This window comes from Rhodnius prolixus, unplaced genomic scaffold (genome assembly GCF_049639745.1).
Source record: "Rhodnius prolixus isolate KJV_2025 unplaced genomic scaffold, Rpr scaffold_1, whole genome shotgun sequence".
Lineage (NCBI taxonomy): Eukaryota > Metazoa > Arthropoda > Insecta > Hemiptera > Reduviidae > Rhodnius > Rhodnius prolixus.
The window spans coordinates 66361759-66374638 of record NW_027411581.1 but is presented as its reverse complement, the minus strand read 5'-3'; the positions used below and the strand labels follow the sequence as shown (position 1 = coordinate 66374638).

Sequence of the window (12880 nt, the reverse complement as noted above, 5' to 3'; positions counted from 1 at the left end):
AGGTAGAAGATATAAAGGGTTAAAAAAAATTTTGGTCATGAAATTCTGTAAAATTATGGCCGTTCTATATCTCCCACTGTGTACCACGTATTGATATGGAATTTTGTTCTCTTGTACACTTTGTTTTTCTCAATTAAAAACTATAGTTATTTTGTGCACAGATCTAAAAAGGAAGAAGATATAAAGGGTTGAAAATTGTTTGGGTCATGAATTTCTGTAAAATTATGGCCGTTCTATATCTCCCACTGTGTACCACGTATTGATATGGAATTTTGTTCTCTTGTACACTTTGTTTTTCTCAATTATAAACTATAGTTATTTTGTGCACAGATCTAAAAAGGTAGAAGATATAAAGGGTTGAAAATTTTTTGGGTCATGAAATTCTGTAAAATTATGGCCGTTCTATATCTCCCACTGTGAACCACGTATTGGTATGGAATTTTTTTCTCTTATACACTTTGTTTTTCTCAATTAAAAACTATAGTTATTTTGTGCACAGATCTACAAAGGTAGAAGATATAAAGGGTTAAAAAAAATTTGGGTCATGAAATTCTGTAAAATTATGGCCGTTCTATATCTCCCACTGTGTACCACGTATTGATATGGAATTTTGTTCTCTTGTACACTTTGTTTTTCTCAATTAAAAACTATAGTTATTTTGTGCACAGATCTAAAAAGGTAGAAGATATAAAGGATTGAAAATTTTTTGGGTCATGAATTTCTGTAAAATTATGGCCGTTCTATATCTCCCACTGTGAACCACGTATTGGTATGGAATTTTTTTCTCTTGTACACTTTGTTTTTCTCAATTATAAACTATAGTTATTTTGTGCACAGATCTAAAAAGGAAGAAGATATAAAGGGTTGAAAATTGTTTGGGTCATGAATTTCTGTAAAATTATGGCCGTTCTATATCTCCCACTGTGCACCACGTATTGATATGGAATTTTGTTCTCTTGTACACTTTGTTTTTCTCAATTATAAACTATAGTTATTTTGTGCACAGATCTAAAAAGGAAGAAGATATAAAGGGTTGAAAATTTTTTGGGTCATGAATTTCTGTAAAATTATGGCCGTTCTATATCTCCCACTGTGAACCACGTATTGGTATGGAATTTTTTTCTCTTGTACACTTTGTTTTTCTCAATTAAAAACTATAGTTATTTTGTGCACAGATCTAAAAAGGTAGACGATATAAAGGGTTAAAAAAAATTTGGGTCATGAAATTCTGTAAAATTATGGCCGTTCTATATCTCCCACTGTGTACCACGTATTGATATGGAATTTTGTTCTCTTGTACACTTTGTTTTTCTCAATTATAAACTATAGTTATTTTGTGCACAGATCTAAAAAGGTAGAAGATATAAAGGATTGAAAATTTTTTGGGTCATGAAATTCTGTAAAATTATGGCCGTTCTATATCTCCCACTGTGAACCACGTGTTGGGATGGAATTTTTTTCTCTTATACACTTTGTTTTTCTCAATTAAAAACTATAGTTATTTTGTGCACAGATCTAAAAAGGTAGAAGATATAAAGGGTTGAAAATTTTTTGGGTCATGAAATTCTGTAAAAATATGGCCGTTCTATATCTCCCACTGTGTACCACGTATTGATATGGAATTTTGTTCTCTTGTACACTTTGTTTTTCTCAATTATAATCTATAGTTATTTTGTGCACAGATCTATAATTTTAGAAGATATAAAGGGTAGAAAAATTTTTGGGTCATGATATTCTGTATAATTGTGGCCGTTTTATATCTCCCACTGTGAACCACGTATTCGTATGAAATTTTGTTCTCTTGTACACTTTGTTTTTCTCAATTATAAACTATAGTTATTTTGTGCACAGATCTAAAAAGGTAGAAGATATAAAGGGTTGAAAATTTTTTGGGTCTTGAAATTCTGTAAAATTATGGCCGTTCTATATCTCCCACTGTGAACCACGTATTGGGATGCATTGGTCCGATTCTCGTTTAACCATTGGCAATGTTTGGTTTTAAAAATTTAATCTCTCAAATTTTGATTAAATTAAAAAATTTAATCGTCCAAAGTGATTAAAACTAAATTTGGAATTTAATTCAATCAATTAAAATTCTGATTATTTAATTTTAATCTTAATTTTTAGTTATGATTAAAAATTTTAATTGATTAAATTCCGATTAAATTAAAAGTGAATTTAATTTTAATCAACTAATTTTGGCCGCTTATATTTTTCAATTTTAATCATGATTAAAGTTAAATTTCGGTTTAATTCAATTGTTTTTTAATTGATTAAAATTTTGCCCAACTCTGACTATAACTAATAGCCTAAGATGTTCTATTAATTAGCAAATAACTAGAGACACTGCGCTGGTATATTTCAGTAAGCCTGAGCTGAGTTAGCACTGAAGAACATAAATTTTTTCATTCGAATTATGTGGCTTCATATAATGTATCATCGTATGTATTGTGCTACTGGGTTCGATTCCCCGGTCGTAGGCCTTGGATTTTTATTTAATGGTTAATATGAGAAATTTCACAGAAAAGAATGTTTGGTAGTCGCCTCAGTCCACGTCACCTAATTTGGTAGTTGGACGTTAAGCCCCGCCTGAAAAAATAGGCGAATTTAACGCATCATTCTATGCATGTATGTCGCTTCATCGTATGTATGCCGCATCATCGTATGTATGTCGCTTCATTGTATGTATGTCGCTTCATCGTACGTATGTCGCTTCATTGTATGTATGTCGCTTCATTGTATGAATGTTGCTTCATTGTATGTACGAGTATGTTTGAGAATGTTAACTACGTTCACGTAAAACATAATAAACTATTTAATCACTGTCATTTTTTGTCCTCCAAATTGAAATCATTTATGGATTTATGGTTAATGTAAGTCAATTGTTTGAAATTTCACACTTGGTAACTTTACTGTACTGGGGCAGGCAATGTTTTTTTTTTCACGAATTTAAAAAAATAAAATAAAATAAATCTGACTTTCATGACCAAAAATTTACATAGTATTGTGAAGGCAACTAACAATTTAAAGTTTTTTTTAGAATTTTTGAGAATTACTGCTTTGATTGAGTGATTGGCTCTAAGCAAGGGTTCAAAATATTCTAAATATGTTTCCTTAAGAATGGACCTTTGTTGCAAAATATATCTTGTCTTCATACTGCCCACCCCCAAAGTCTTTTTTCTCTACGTATATCATGTTGCCACCGCTACATGTGGGTTTTGTTTTACATGATCCAGCCTCCGGTTGTAAATCGATGACGGACGGCGTCACTACCAAGGAAATATGTAATCAATCAGGTCTCAACACCCAATCATTTTTTATTTTTTATTTTGTTGAATTCTTAAATAGTTTTAATTACTTCATTGTCGCAACTTATTTCTTGTAATCCTTTTTCTTCTTCTTCTTCCTTTATAGTCTTTTAAGATTTTGGAATGAAATATATTGCTACTTGCGTAACAGCAGCTCAGTCATTTTCCTAAATCAATTTGCATCAGTCACCTCAGAGCATGTTTACATCTTTCTTTTGTACTCTCTAACTCCTATCTATCTGACTATGATTCCACTTTAACGTTGATGCATGATGGAGTAAAATTGTTGGCTTGTCCTCTAGATTAACACACTGACTTGCCATTCTCCAGGAAAATCTGATTATTTTTTTTATTCCTTTTCTTTTTGTGTTGTAAAGGATCTGATGTCAAAAATGTTGCCTGAACCGAGAGAGATCACAACGCCACGCAAGATCTGCAGAATGAGAGCGATTGGTCATCAGATCAGGTGATCAGAACTGTTTTCATTATTTTTTTTTGTACACAATTTAAATTTAAATTCCTAACCTTCTTAAACTTTTCTTAAGATACAGATTTTTTGCCTCAGCTATGTAAGTACGAGTATTTATCATGTCGCTAGTAGTAGCGTGGAAGCGTGGTTATTTTAAATTTTATTAGGCTTTGCCAGGTGATTTTACAGTTTGTAGAAATTTCTTCTGTCATAGTTTTTCTATCGAAGGAGATTTGGTTCCATTGGTAGAGAAAAGCTGTGAATGACGCAATGTGAGAGAGAATCTAGGAAAAACTATTAAACTCTAGGACAAAATATTAAAATGGCGTGAACAACAAGACTGTATATGTCCTCTGGGCTTTGAAACAGACCCTCATACAACCGTTTGTAACTAACTGCTATCTGTAACTAACTGCATTCTCTGGCTGCTAGTAGCTAACTGTATTCTGTAACTAACTGCATTCTCTGGCTGCTAGTAGCTAACTGTATTCTGTAACTAACTGCATTCTCTGGCTGCTAGTAGCTAACTGTATTCTGTAACTAACTGCATTCTCTGGCTGCTAGTAGCTAACTGTATTCTGTAACTAACTGCATTCTGTAACTTACTGCATTCTGTAACTAACTGCATTCTCTGGCTGCTAGTAGTACTGTATTCTGTAACTAACTGCATTCTCTGGCTGCTAGTAGCTAACTGTATTCTGTAACTAACTGCATTCTGTAACTTACTGCATTCTGTAACTAACTGCATTCTCTGGCTGCTAGTAGCTAACTGCATTCTGTAACTAACTGCATTCTCTGGCTGCTAGTAGTACTGTATTCTGTAACTAACTGCATTCTCTGGCTGCTAGTAGCTAACTGTATTCTGTAACTAACTGCATTCTGTAACTTACTGCATTCTGTAACTAACTGCATTCTCTGGCTGCTAGTAACAAACTGCATTGTCGTCTGGACTTGTTCAGCACATTGTCCCATAGCAAATCTTTAATAATTCAACATTTTGTATCTACTCTACTATAATTTTTTAAGTAATGAGAGCGTAAAATCTAAACAATGAGTTCCTCAAATTTCAGCTGTTCAAAAATTCAACAATCAACTTAAAAAAAGTTGAAGTACGTTTGGTGCTCCGAACTTCTGATTTACTGGTACGTAGAAGTCTTTACAAGTTTTTGGCAGTTATCGTTTGGCAAAAAATACTTATTTATATACTTACAAGTTTGGGTAAACTTGTATGAACCAAGATAAAACAGTTATCTATCGTTATTCGTAGAAACAGATCTCTGATGATTGGTTATTCTGGTTAAACTGGTTAATCTTAAATGTAAACATGTTTCTACTCAAGAAAATACTATCTCATGATGAGAATCTACACTTCTATTTCAATATTTTATAATTAGTTGAATCCTCCTTTTTATATTTCCATAGCAATTTAATTCAATTTGTTGTTTTACAGATTCTTACGTCGTTTGGAGCAAAGTTTAAAGCGCAGCCGAGGCGAGCGCACACCAAGTCCAGAACGACCGCTACTTGGTGGTCTGATTGCCGACCACCGAGGTTCTGGAGAGGCATCCCCGCCGACCAATAGAACCAGTAAACGTCTATCGTGGATCAGACAACGAGCTGCAGTCAGTGATGGTCACCTGCATGATTGGAGTCACGTCCCACTAACTGGAGGTGCTGGTCACACGGACTGAAAAGGAAAGAATACAGCAGATTTTGTTTTTTCAGTTTATTGCAAACTATTAGCTTTTCTCCTTTTGTAAGTAATTTATTCATAGACGCCTTCAATGATGTAATGATGATTTCCCAGTCGGCCATTAACAACCACAGACCTAACGGGGGTCTGTTACGTTATTATGACTTTGGGAGGGAGATTGGTGCCTAGGTTTTGTGATTCGTTGGAAAGTGGTTAATACGTTCATGCAGAATTCTAGTCTTGGGAATAAAATTCTGTTCATAAAAGTTAGGGAGGAATTGAACTGCTCAGAATGGAGCAATTTGCCAATTTTGGTATTACCATTTACTAGTAATATATTTATTTGCAAATTTTATTTTCATTTTAATTTACTTAGAACTTTTCCTGAAATGAAAATGTTTGCAAAAAAGAAAAACAAGATAGATCGATTTTCAGCAAGCAACTGAAACAACTGATGACGCAAAATGCCTCATCATAAATTAACTTGTTTTTTAATGAAGCAAAATTATTGTTTTTGTAAAACCGTTGCTGGAAAGCATTTCTTTTTGAGGAATCGCTGCACTGAACTTGTTAATGAATTCCAAAAAGGCTTAAGGCGACACTCCTCCCGCAGTGTGACTTTGAAGGTTCTTGATCTACTCAACGACTAAATCCAATGGGAAACTTGGGTTAGCCGTGGTAACTCTAGGTGTTCTACAGCAGCAAACTGCTAGTCAACTCCAGGTATAATTGTGAGTTTACAAAGAAAAACAGGGCACATTCGTAGGTCGCCTCATTGATTCGTGAAATGATGCTGCTTTGGAAGCGAACAAAAAGCATGTGGAACTCCCGGAACCATTTTTTTAAACAGAATAAAAGAAAGAACAACAGCTGAGTGCCCAAATTTTTAATTACTACAATGGCTACCCGGGATCAAAATTACCCGGGTCTGGAGGGTGTGAGCTTTACGAGTGAGGGCAGCCACAATAGATCCAAAGGGGGTCTAAGGGGCCTTGAGGCCGCCCTAGTCTAATCGATCTATCTATGGCTACCCGGATACATTTTTTACATACTTTTTAGCAACACTTTTGCTGTCACAGGATATATTGCCGAAATCGTAGAGCAGCTATCCCGGGCTGCGGATGCCAAGCATTCAAGTTCAGCCTTTGCACATTCTTTAGCTTTTCTTCATTTATCCATTTATTTAGATATATTTCTGGGATAACAGGGAATAAACTGCTGTTTATTGTTTGCCACTATACCCATACTTTTCACCTTGGCTTCTCCCATGATTGTGGTTAAAGCTTTTAGCTTCAACTTTTAAAATGACTTCCATCTTGCACTACGATTTTATTTTTGTTTTTAATGTGTGAAATACTGTAAGAAAATGTCACTGGATGTGGCTTCGATGAATGAAATCTTTGATGAAACCCAGCTAAGCGAATGTAAGCTACATTTTCACTGAATGAAAATGCGCTCCAAGTACCAAAGCTTTAACCTGGATATGCCTTGGCCGCGAAGTTCAGTTTGTTCAGCGAACCTCTTGGGTTTCTTGTTTTTTCAGCAATTAAGCGCCCTTAATAATCTAAAAATGCAAATATGCTAAACCACAATTGGAATATTTCTAAGAAATCACCTATAAAAGAGGAGAAATGTAAAAGCAATACAAAAATAAAAAAAATGGCGGCTAGACAAGAATAGGTTTTCTGGCTGAGATTTAAACAATCCGTGTCCGTCCCTTTATTTTTTCATTTTAATTTTAATTTATCAAGAAGTTTTCTTTTTTCTTTTTTTAAGGAAAAATAATAAAATAAAATGAAGCCTTTTTTTTCGTAAATAATGAATTATTGGGAACATTGTGTGGGGCGGTAAATAGGATCTAGATGATTAAACTAAATCAAGACTGCACATATTTATGTATATAAATAAAATATTGTAAAAAAAAAAAACATCTAAAGAAATAAATAATGAAAATTTGTGTAAAAGAAGAAAAAATCCTGCAATATACAGAAGTTTATATACAAATAAGTACCAGGTTGTTGCAGAACTCAGGTTTAACCTGTTTAATTTAAATAAACAAATACATTTAGTGGATATAATAATAATACTTACACAACTTTTTTTTCTGATTGCTTTTACTTGGTTCTTTTACTATATCAATCATTCACAATTTGAAGTTTTTTTTTTTTTTTATGGAAGTCGAAGTATAGTTTGGCTTGCCCCAAATATGGTAGTATAGAAGTGAAAGTGTCCTGCTTTTTCATGATACAGAACGCAGTGCTAACGTCATCGATGACGCGCGGTTGTCACTATGGCAACGTTACTTTGAATGCGATATTTTTTAGTTAACAGCTGATCCAGTTAAAATAAAAGAAGTAGTACAATAATTTTAATATCTTTGCTCGTCTCTCTTCATCAAAGTGCTCGCTGATTTTTAATGGTTGTAATTTTTGTACAACTGGATCGTATTGCCTGTCTGCAAATATTAAGGTAATTATTATTTTAGTAATAATTGTCATCAGATTCACAGCAATAGATCGCGTACTGGTTCCATAAAATTTACTGAAGTCTTTTTATTGTTGAATCTTTAAAGATCAACATTGTGTTTTTCATGCGCAACTGCCTGGTGTTTAATTTTGTTGTTTTTATTTTTGCTTTAGAAAATAAATAGAAGCGCTCTGTTTTTTTTAATTTATTGGGTGTGATACTCAAACTCGAGGCTGACAAACTATACAATCATGAAGTCACAGTTTCTATATATATGAAACTTGCGATGAAATATTTAGTTAATATAAGATCAAACCTGGAAGCAATATAAACGCAATATGCACTCTGTAAATAAAATATTAAAAATATAATGAGAAAATATATTAATAAAATATTTGTTATAAATTAAAAGATAATATGAAGAAAAGAGAATAAGGTTTGTGATTTCTTAATTTTTAATTGTTTTTAGCAATGAAGTTAGCCATTTCTTTGGTATCATATTTAATAAGTATATACTAAAATTATAAGGAAAGGTTACTTTGTAAATATAATATTAATACTGTAAATCTTAATTAGAATTAAGTAAATTTTTAAATATGCCGTGAATTAAAATTTGTATTTTATTAATAAGTTGCTCAAAAATAATCTGATGAATATGCAAGTTTCTTCGTTTTGTATCTTTTGTGTTTTGACAAGAAAGGAAATTCCAATATTTGTTGATGATCTGCTTGTCCAAGATCTTTGCCAGGGGAGGATCAAGTAATATGTTCGTACTGTAAGGTTACCAGACGTCCCAGTTTTTCCCGGGGGAGAGAGTCCCCGAATTCATACTTCTGTCCCCCCCACCCACTCACGGATTGAAAAGTGTGTCCCCGGTATGTCCTCGAATTTTTACATTTCTCCCTGACTGCCTATCATCACTAAGTGACTTGTCGAAGAATTTGCTACAAAACTTAGTACAAGAAATGACGTATTACAAAAAAAAAAACAAATACAAAAATGACTTTAATGGATCAGAACAAGAATATTATGTTTTATCAAGTATTAATAACACTAGTATTGGATTCACTTTGTGAAACTTAACTCTTATCCAATAGACGACAACAGTAGCGATACGATCATGCTGAATACATGGAGCTGCCAGGTATCCCCCCTGGATATCAGGTAAAAAAAAAATCTGGTAACCTTATCGTTTTGACCTATCTGCACACTTTTAATGTGGGGTATTTAAGATTAAAGCTAGAAAATCGAAGCTGCAAAAAGATTTTCATGAATTTTATCCACTTCACGATTACTATTTCTACTTAAACTACAGTTTTTTTACCACTGGCTGTAGGAGAATGTTCTGCATCTGCAGCTCAATGTGGCTGTAATGTGAGGTTAACGATTAGGTTGCATAGTTACATTTGTAGGTACAGTCGAAGAAGTAAGGAGAAATGGTAGTTCACTACTTGGGGAATATGCTCGTAGTTTATTGCAAAACAGAATATTCAAATGGTCATACTTTAAGTTTTATGTCCTTAATCTAGACTTGATTGAGAAGATATGTACTTAAGAGGAGACCTGATGAAGGCTCCTTTCAGTATTGTCTGCTTGAGGGGCCTCAAAGAAACTGTCTAAAACTTTCCCCATGGACTTGAGAATCTCGAGTCTCTTTTCTGAAGCAACTTCTCCTTTTTGCAAACAGAATATTCAAATGGTCATACTTATAAGTTTATGTCCTTAATCTAGACTTGATTGAGAAGATATTTATACTTAAGAGGAGACCTGAAGGCTCCTTTCAGTATTGTCTGCTTGAGGGGCCTTAAGAAACTGTCTAAAACTTTCCCCATAGATTTGAGAATCTCGAGTTGTCTCTTTTCTGAAGCAACTTCTCCTTTTTTTGCTTGGCCATTCCTTAATAAGCCTATTGACGTTCTTAATTCTAGCAACCTAGACTCCATCAAAGCCGGGAAAGTCCAATGTGTAATCCGCCGTCCACCTTTCGTAGTGATCCAGAAACTTCATAATTTTTTGCTGCTCCGCTTGTATTTTTAGTACTGTCGAAACGTGATTTCCAAATTTAACAGCTATATTTCAACAGCAATACAATTTTCTACCTTCAGAAGTGAGAGGAGGACATCTAAAGCGGAGTTTTTGGGCACTTTTTGTTACAATTTTCTTTCGTCCAAAGTTTTGGCATGCTCTGTCCAGAATTGAAAAGATTTTTTTCTCTTTATAACTGATCCTCTTTTGCAGCAGAAGTTGGTTGTTGGTAAGTTGTTAATAAGTAATAGGAAATAAGTTTTTAAAGTGCGATATATCTCCACGTGGGAATAACTGGATGAAATCGATATTCGGTTATTCTCTTCGTTCATTAAAAAAAAACACCGTAGAATGTAGGCCACCAGTATGATTTGATTCGCCTAACTTTATACTTTATTTTTTATTATAAAAAATAAGCGCAAAATAAATTTAAAACCAGTAGTCTTTAGAGATACGCTTTCATTTTAAATAAAAATAAATAAACTAGATTTTTACTAATAGCTGGATTAATTACCAAAATATCTAATCATTATAATTGATAATACTAAATAATGTAGCTGTTCGATAAATCGATAAAGCAAGTTGTATCATTTTCAATTCATCTGTAACATAAATGTGGATAAACAGACTGGGTCCTGTACAGTTTACTTTGTAATCGTAACCTGTTCTGTAAAAAAAATGAAGACAACAAATAAGAAATGGGTATATTTTCACAGCCCATTTGCATGATACAAACAAAATGGTTTCCATGGATGCGAAATAACTATTTAAAAAAATTATTGTAACAAGTATAAATTGGAAAGTTTCCAAAAGAATTGTGAGCGCAGCCAATGGAGTACCAAATTTTTTTTTTAGAGGCCCCCTCCCGTTTATAACTTTTTTTTTTGTCTGTACTAAAAATAAAGAAGCAATGACGGGGAGAGAATGTGATTGCCTCAATAGATTTCGGCATATTTCACTCTTAAGGTGAAGAAGTTTTTTAAAATTGTGAGAATCACCTCAATGCCGGCACATAACCTTTACTTAGTTGGTCAAAGCCCTATACGAGCGTTTGCTCCAGGCGGGACACCAAGTATTCAAAAGAAATTTAGCTCATTCAAATTCTGTGCACATTTTAGCTTGGCACTACAACAATGACGTGTTAATAAACACTGCATGAAAAAAGGCAGGCTATGAACACGATACGAAAAATAAACAAATTTGGTAAGAGGTTATAAATAATAAGGCTTCAAAATTTCAAGGTTGCGTTCACTTACATTTTAAATCCTATCTTACGTCTCCTCTGGGGACTTCTCAACTTACTGTTACAATTTTTTTTTGTCCTAGTCTTTCCTATTTATACATATTTGTATTTGTGCGTGTAAATTTTTAAAAAAATATAAATTCTTGGCATCATTACAGTGTTGCCATTTTTTTTTAGAAATTTTCAGTAATCACTGAATATTTTCTAAAAAAAAAAAAAAATTATTTAAACACTATTGATTGATTGAGATAATCAATAATAAAAAAAAAATTATGAGTTGAATTTAACTAATTGAATTCTCTATACATATTCAGAATCCTAAAATAAAACTCTCAATTAATTTTGTACACGAAAATCTTTGACGGAAGTTCGGAATGCAAAAAAATTTGGGTTAAGGTTATATTTTTTTCCCAATTTTGTACACTGGCTTTATAGCTGAAACTATTTTCCTCTAATAAGGGCCTTTCAACACTCTATTTTTGTACAGATTTGTAATTTATCTTAAAAATACTGTATTTTTTAAAAAAATAAAGTTTTTTAATGTACGGCCAGAGCGGGCTGTATAAGCTTATCAGAGAATGTTGATATACTTTAGGTAATCATGTACAAGAAGGCGTTACACAATAAATATTGTACTGTTTACATTTTTACGGGTACAGATTGGATGATTTTTATCTCATTTAAGTATTTTAAAAAAATAAAAATAAATCAATTTTTTTACCAAACAATAATATTCTATTTATCAAGTTAAAATTCTATTATGTAAAAAGTGTGTTGTCCAGCTGTTTCGATATTTGGCACAATCTTTTTAATGTAAATTATGTTTGTAATTGATTTGTTCCGTTTGTTTAATAAAATAATATACACATATTTTTTACATTGTTTCATTAAATGTCCTCATTCCTGAATAAGTATGTTGTGATTTTTTATTATTATTATTAAATCCATGTACACTATAATTTGGTTAGCGTAATTTATGTTCAATACCCTTGAAGATGGCCTAGTTCCAAAGGGGTTCAATTCTGATTGTATACATTCTTGCGATTTTTGTGCGCATGCGCTTCAAATCTCTCTGCATTAGGCCGCGCATCGACATTAATGTTCGACTAATCATACCTTTTTTTATTTTTATTTTTAGTCGACTAGTTTCTTTTTACCTGCATATATTTCTATTTTATGTTATTTATTTATTTTTTTTCTTACCTTAAAGTAACTGCTAGGCGCTCAACAGGATTAATGAGGTGAACATTAAAATTCGTCTAATTCTTCTTTAACATTGGCTAGTATGTAATCAAATGTTGAATTTAGACATTCGAAAATAGAAAGATTTCCGGTTTCATACTTCTAGTATAATGCAGAATCAAAAAAAGTTAATGAAATATTTTCTTGAAGTAAAAGAAAGTAAAATCTAGACCATTGAATGAAAGTGAAAGAGCACCATTTTGTGTACTGGATAACAGTGCTTTTATTGGTGTGGGAGTGGCTTACGGTGTCACTACGTCATCAGCTACAGACCGCCCACTTCACACATCCCGTTCGCCAATGAGATTAGCCAATCGTTTTTGGTAATTATTTATAGGAAAAACACTATTTAAATTTTTTTTACTAATTTTTTCCCCATAGGTATTTGATAAATCATCGAATAATGCAACAAAAATTGATATCGTAAAAATGTC

The 12880-nt window shown here is 32.8% G+C and overlaps 1 protein-coding gene across 6 annotated transcripts in view; it reads left to right on the top strand.

Moving 5' to 3' along the window:
* LOC141446181 (uncharacterized) overlaps window positions 1-12077 on the top strand; it is a 158064-nt gene extending 145987 nt beyond the window's left edge. For 5 of the 6 annotated variants that reach the window (XM_074112657.1, XM_074112656.1, XM_074112655.1 and 2 more), the window contains exons 32-33: window positions 3686-3774; window positions 5228-12077. In XM_074112657.1, coding sequence (XP_073968758.1) covers window positions 3686-3774; window positions 5228-5468 — 330 coding nt within the window. In that variant the 3' untranslated portion in view covers window positions 5469-12077. Of the gene's footprint in view, window positions 1-3236; window positions 3297-3685; window positions 3775-5227 lie in introns of all 6 variants that reach the window. The other variant, XR_012453566.1, reaches the window with a different exon arrangement.
* Window positions 12078-12880: the final 803 nt, after the last annotated feature.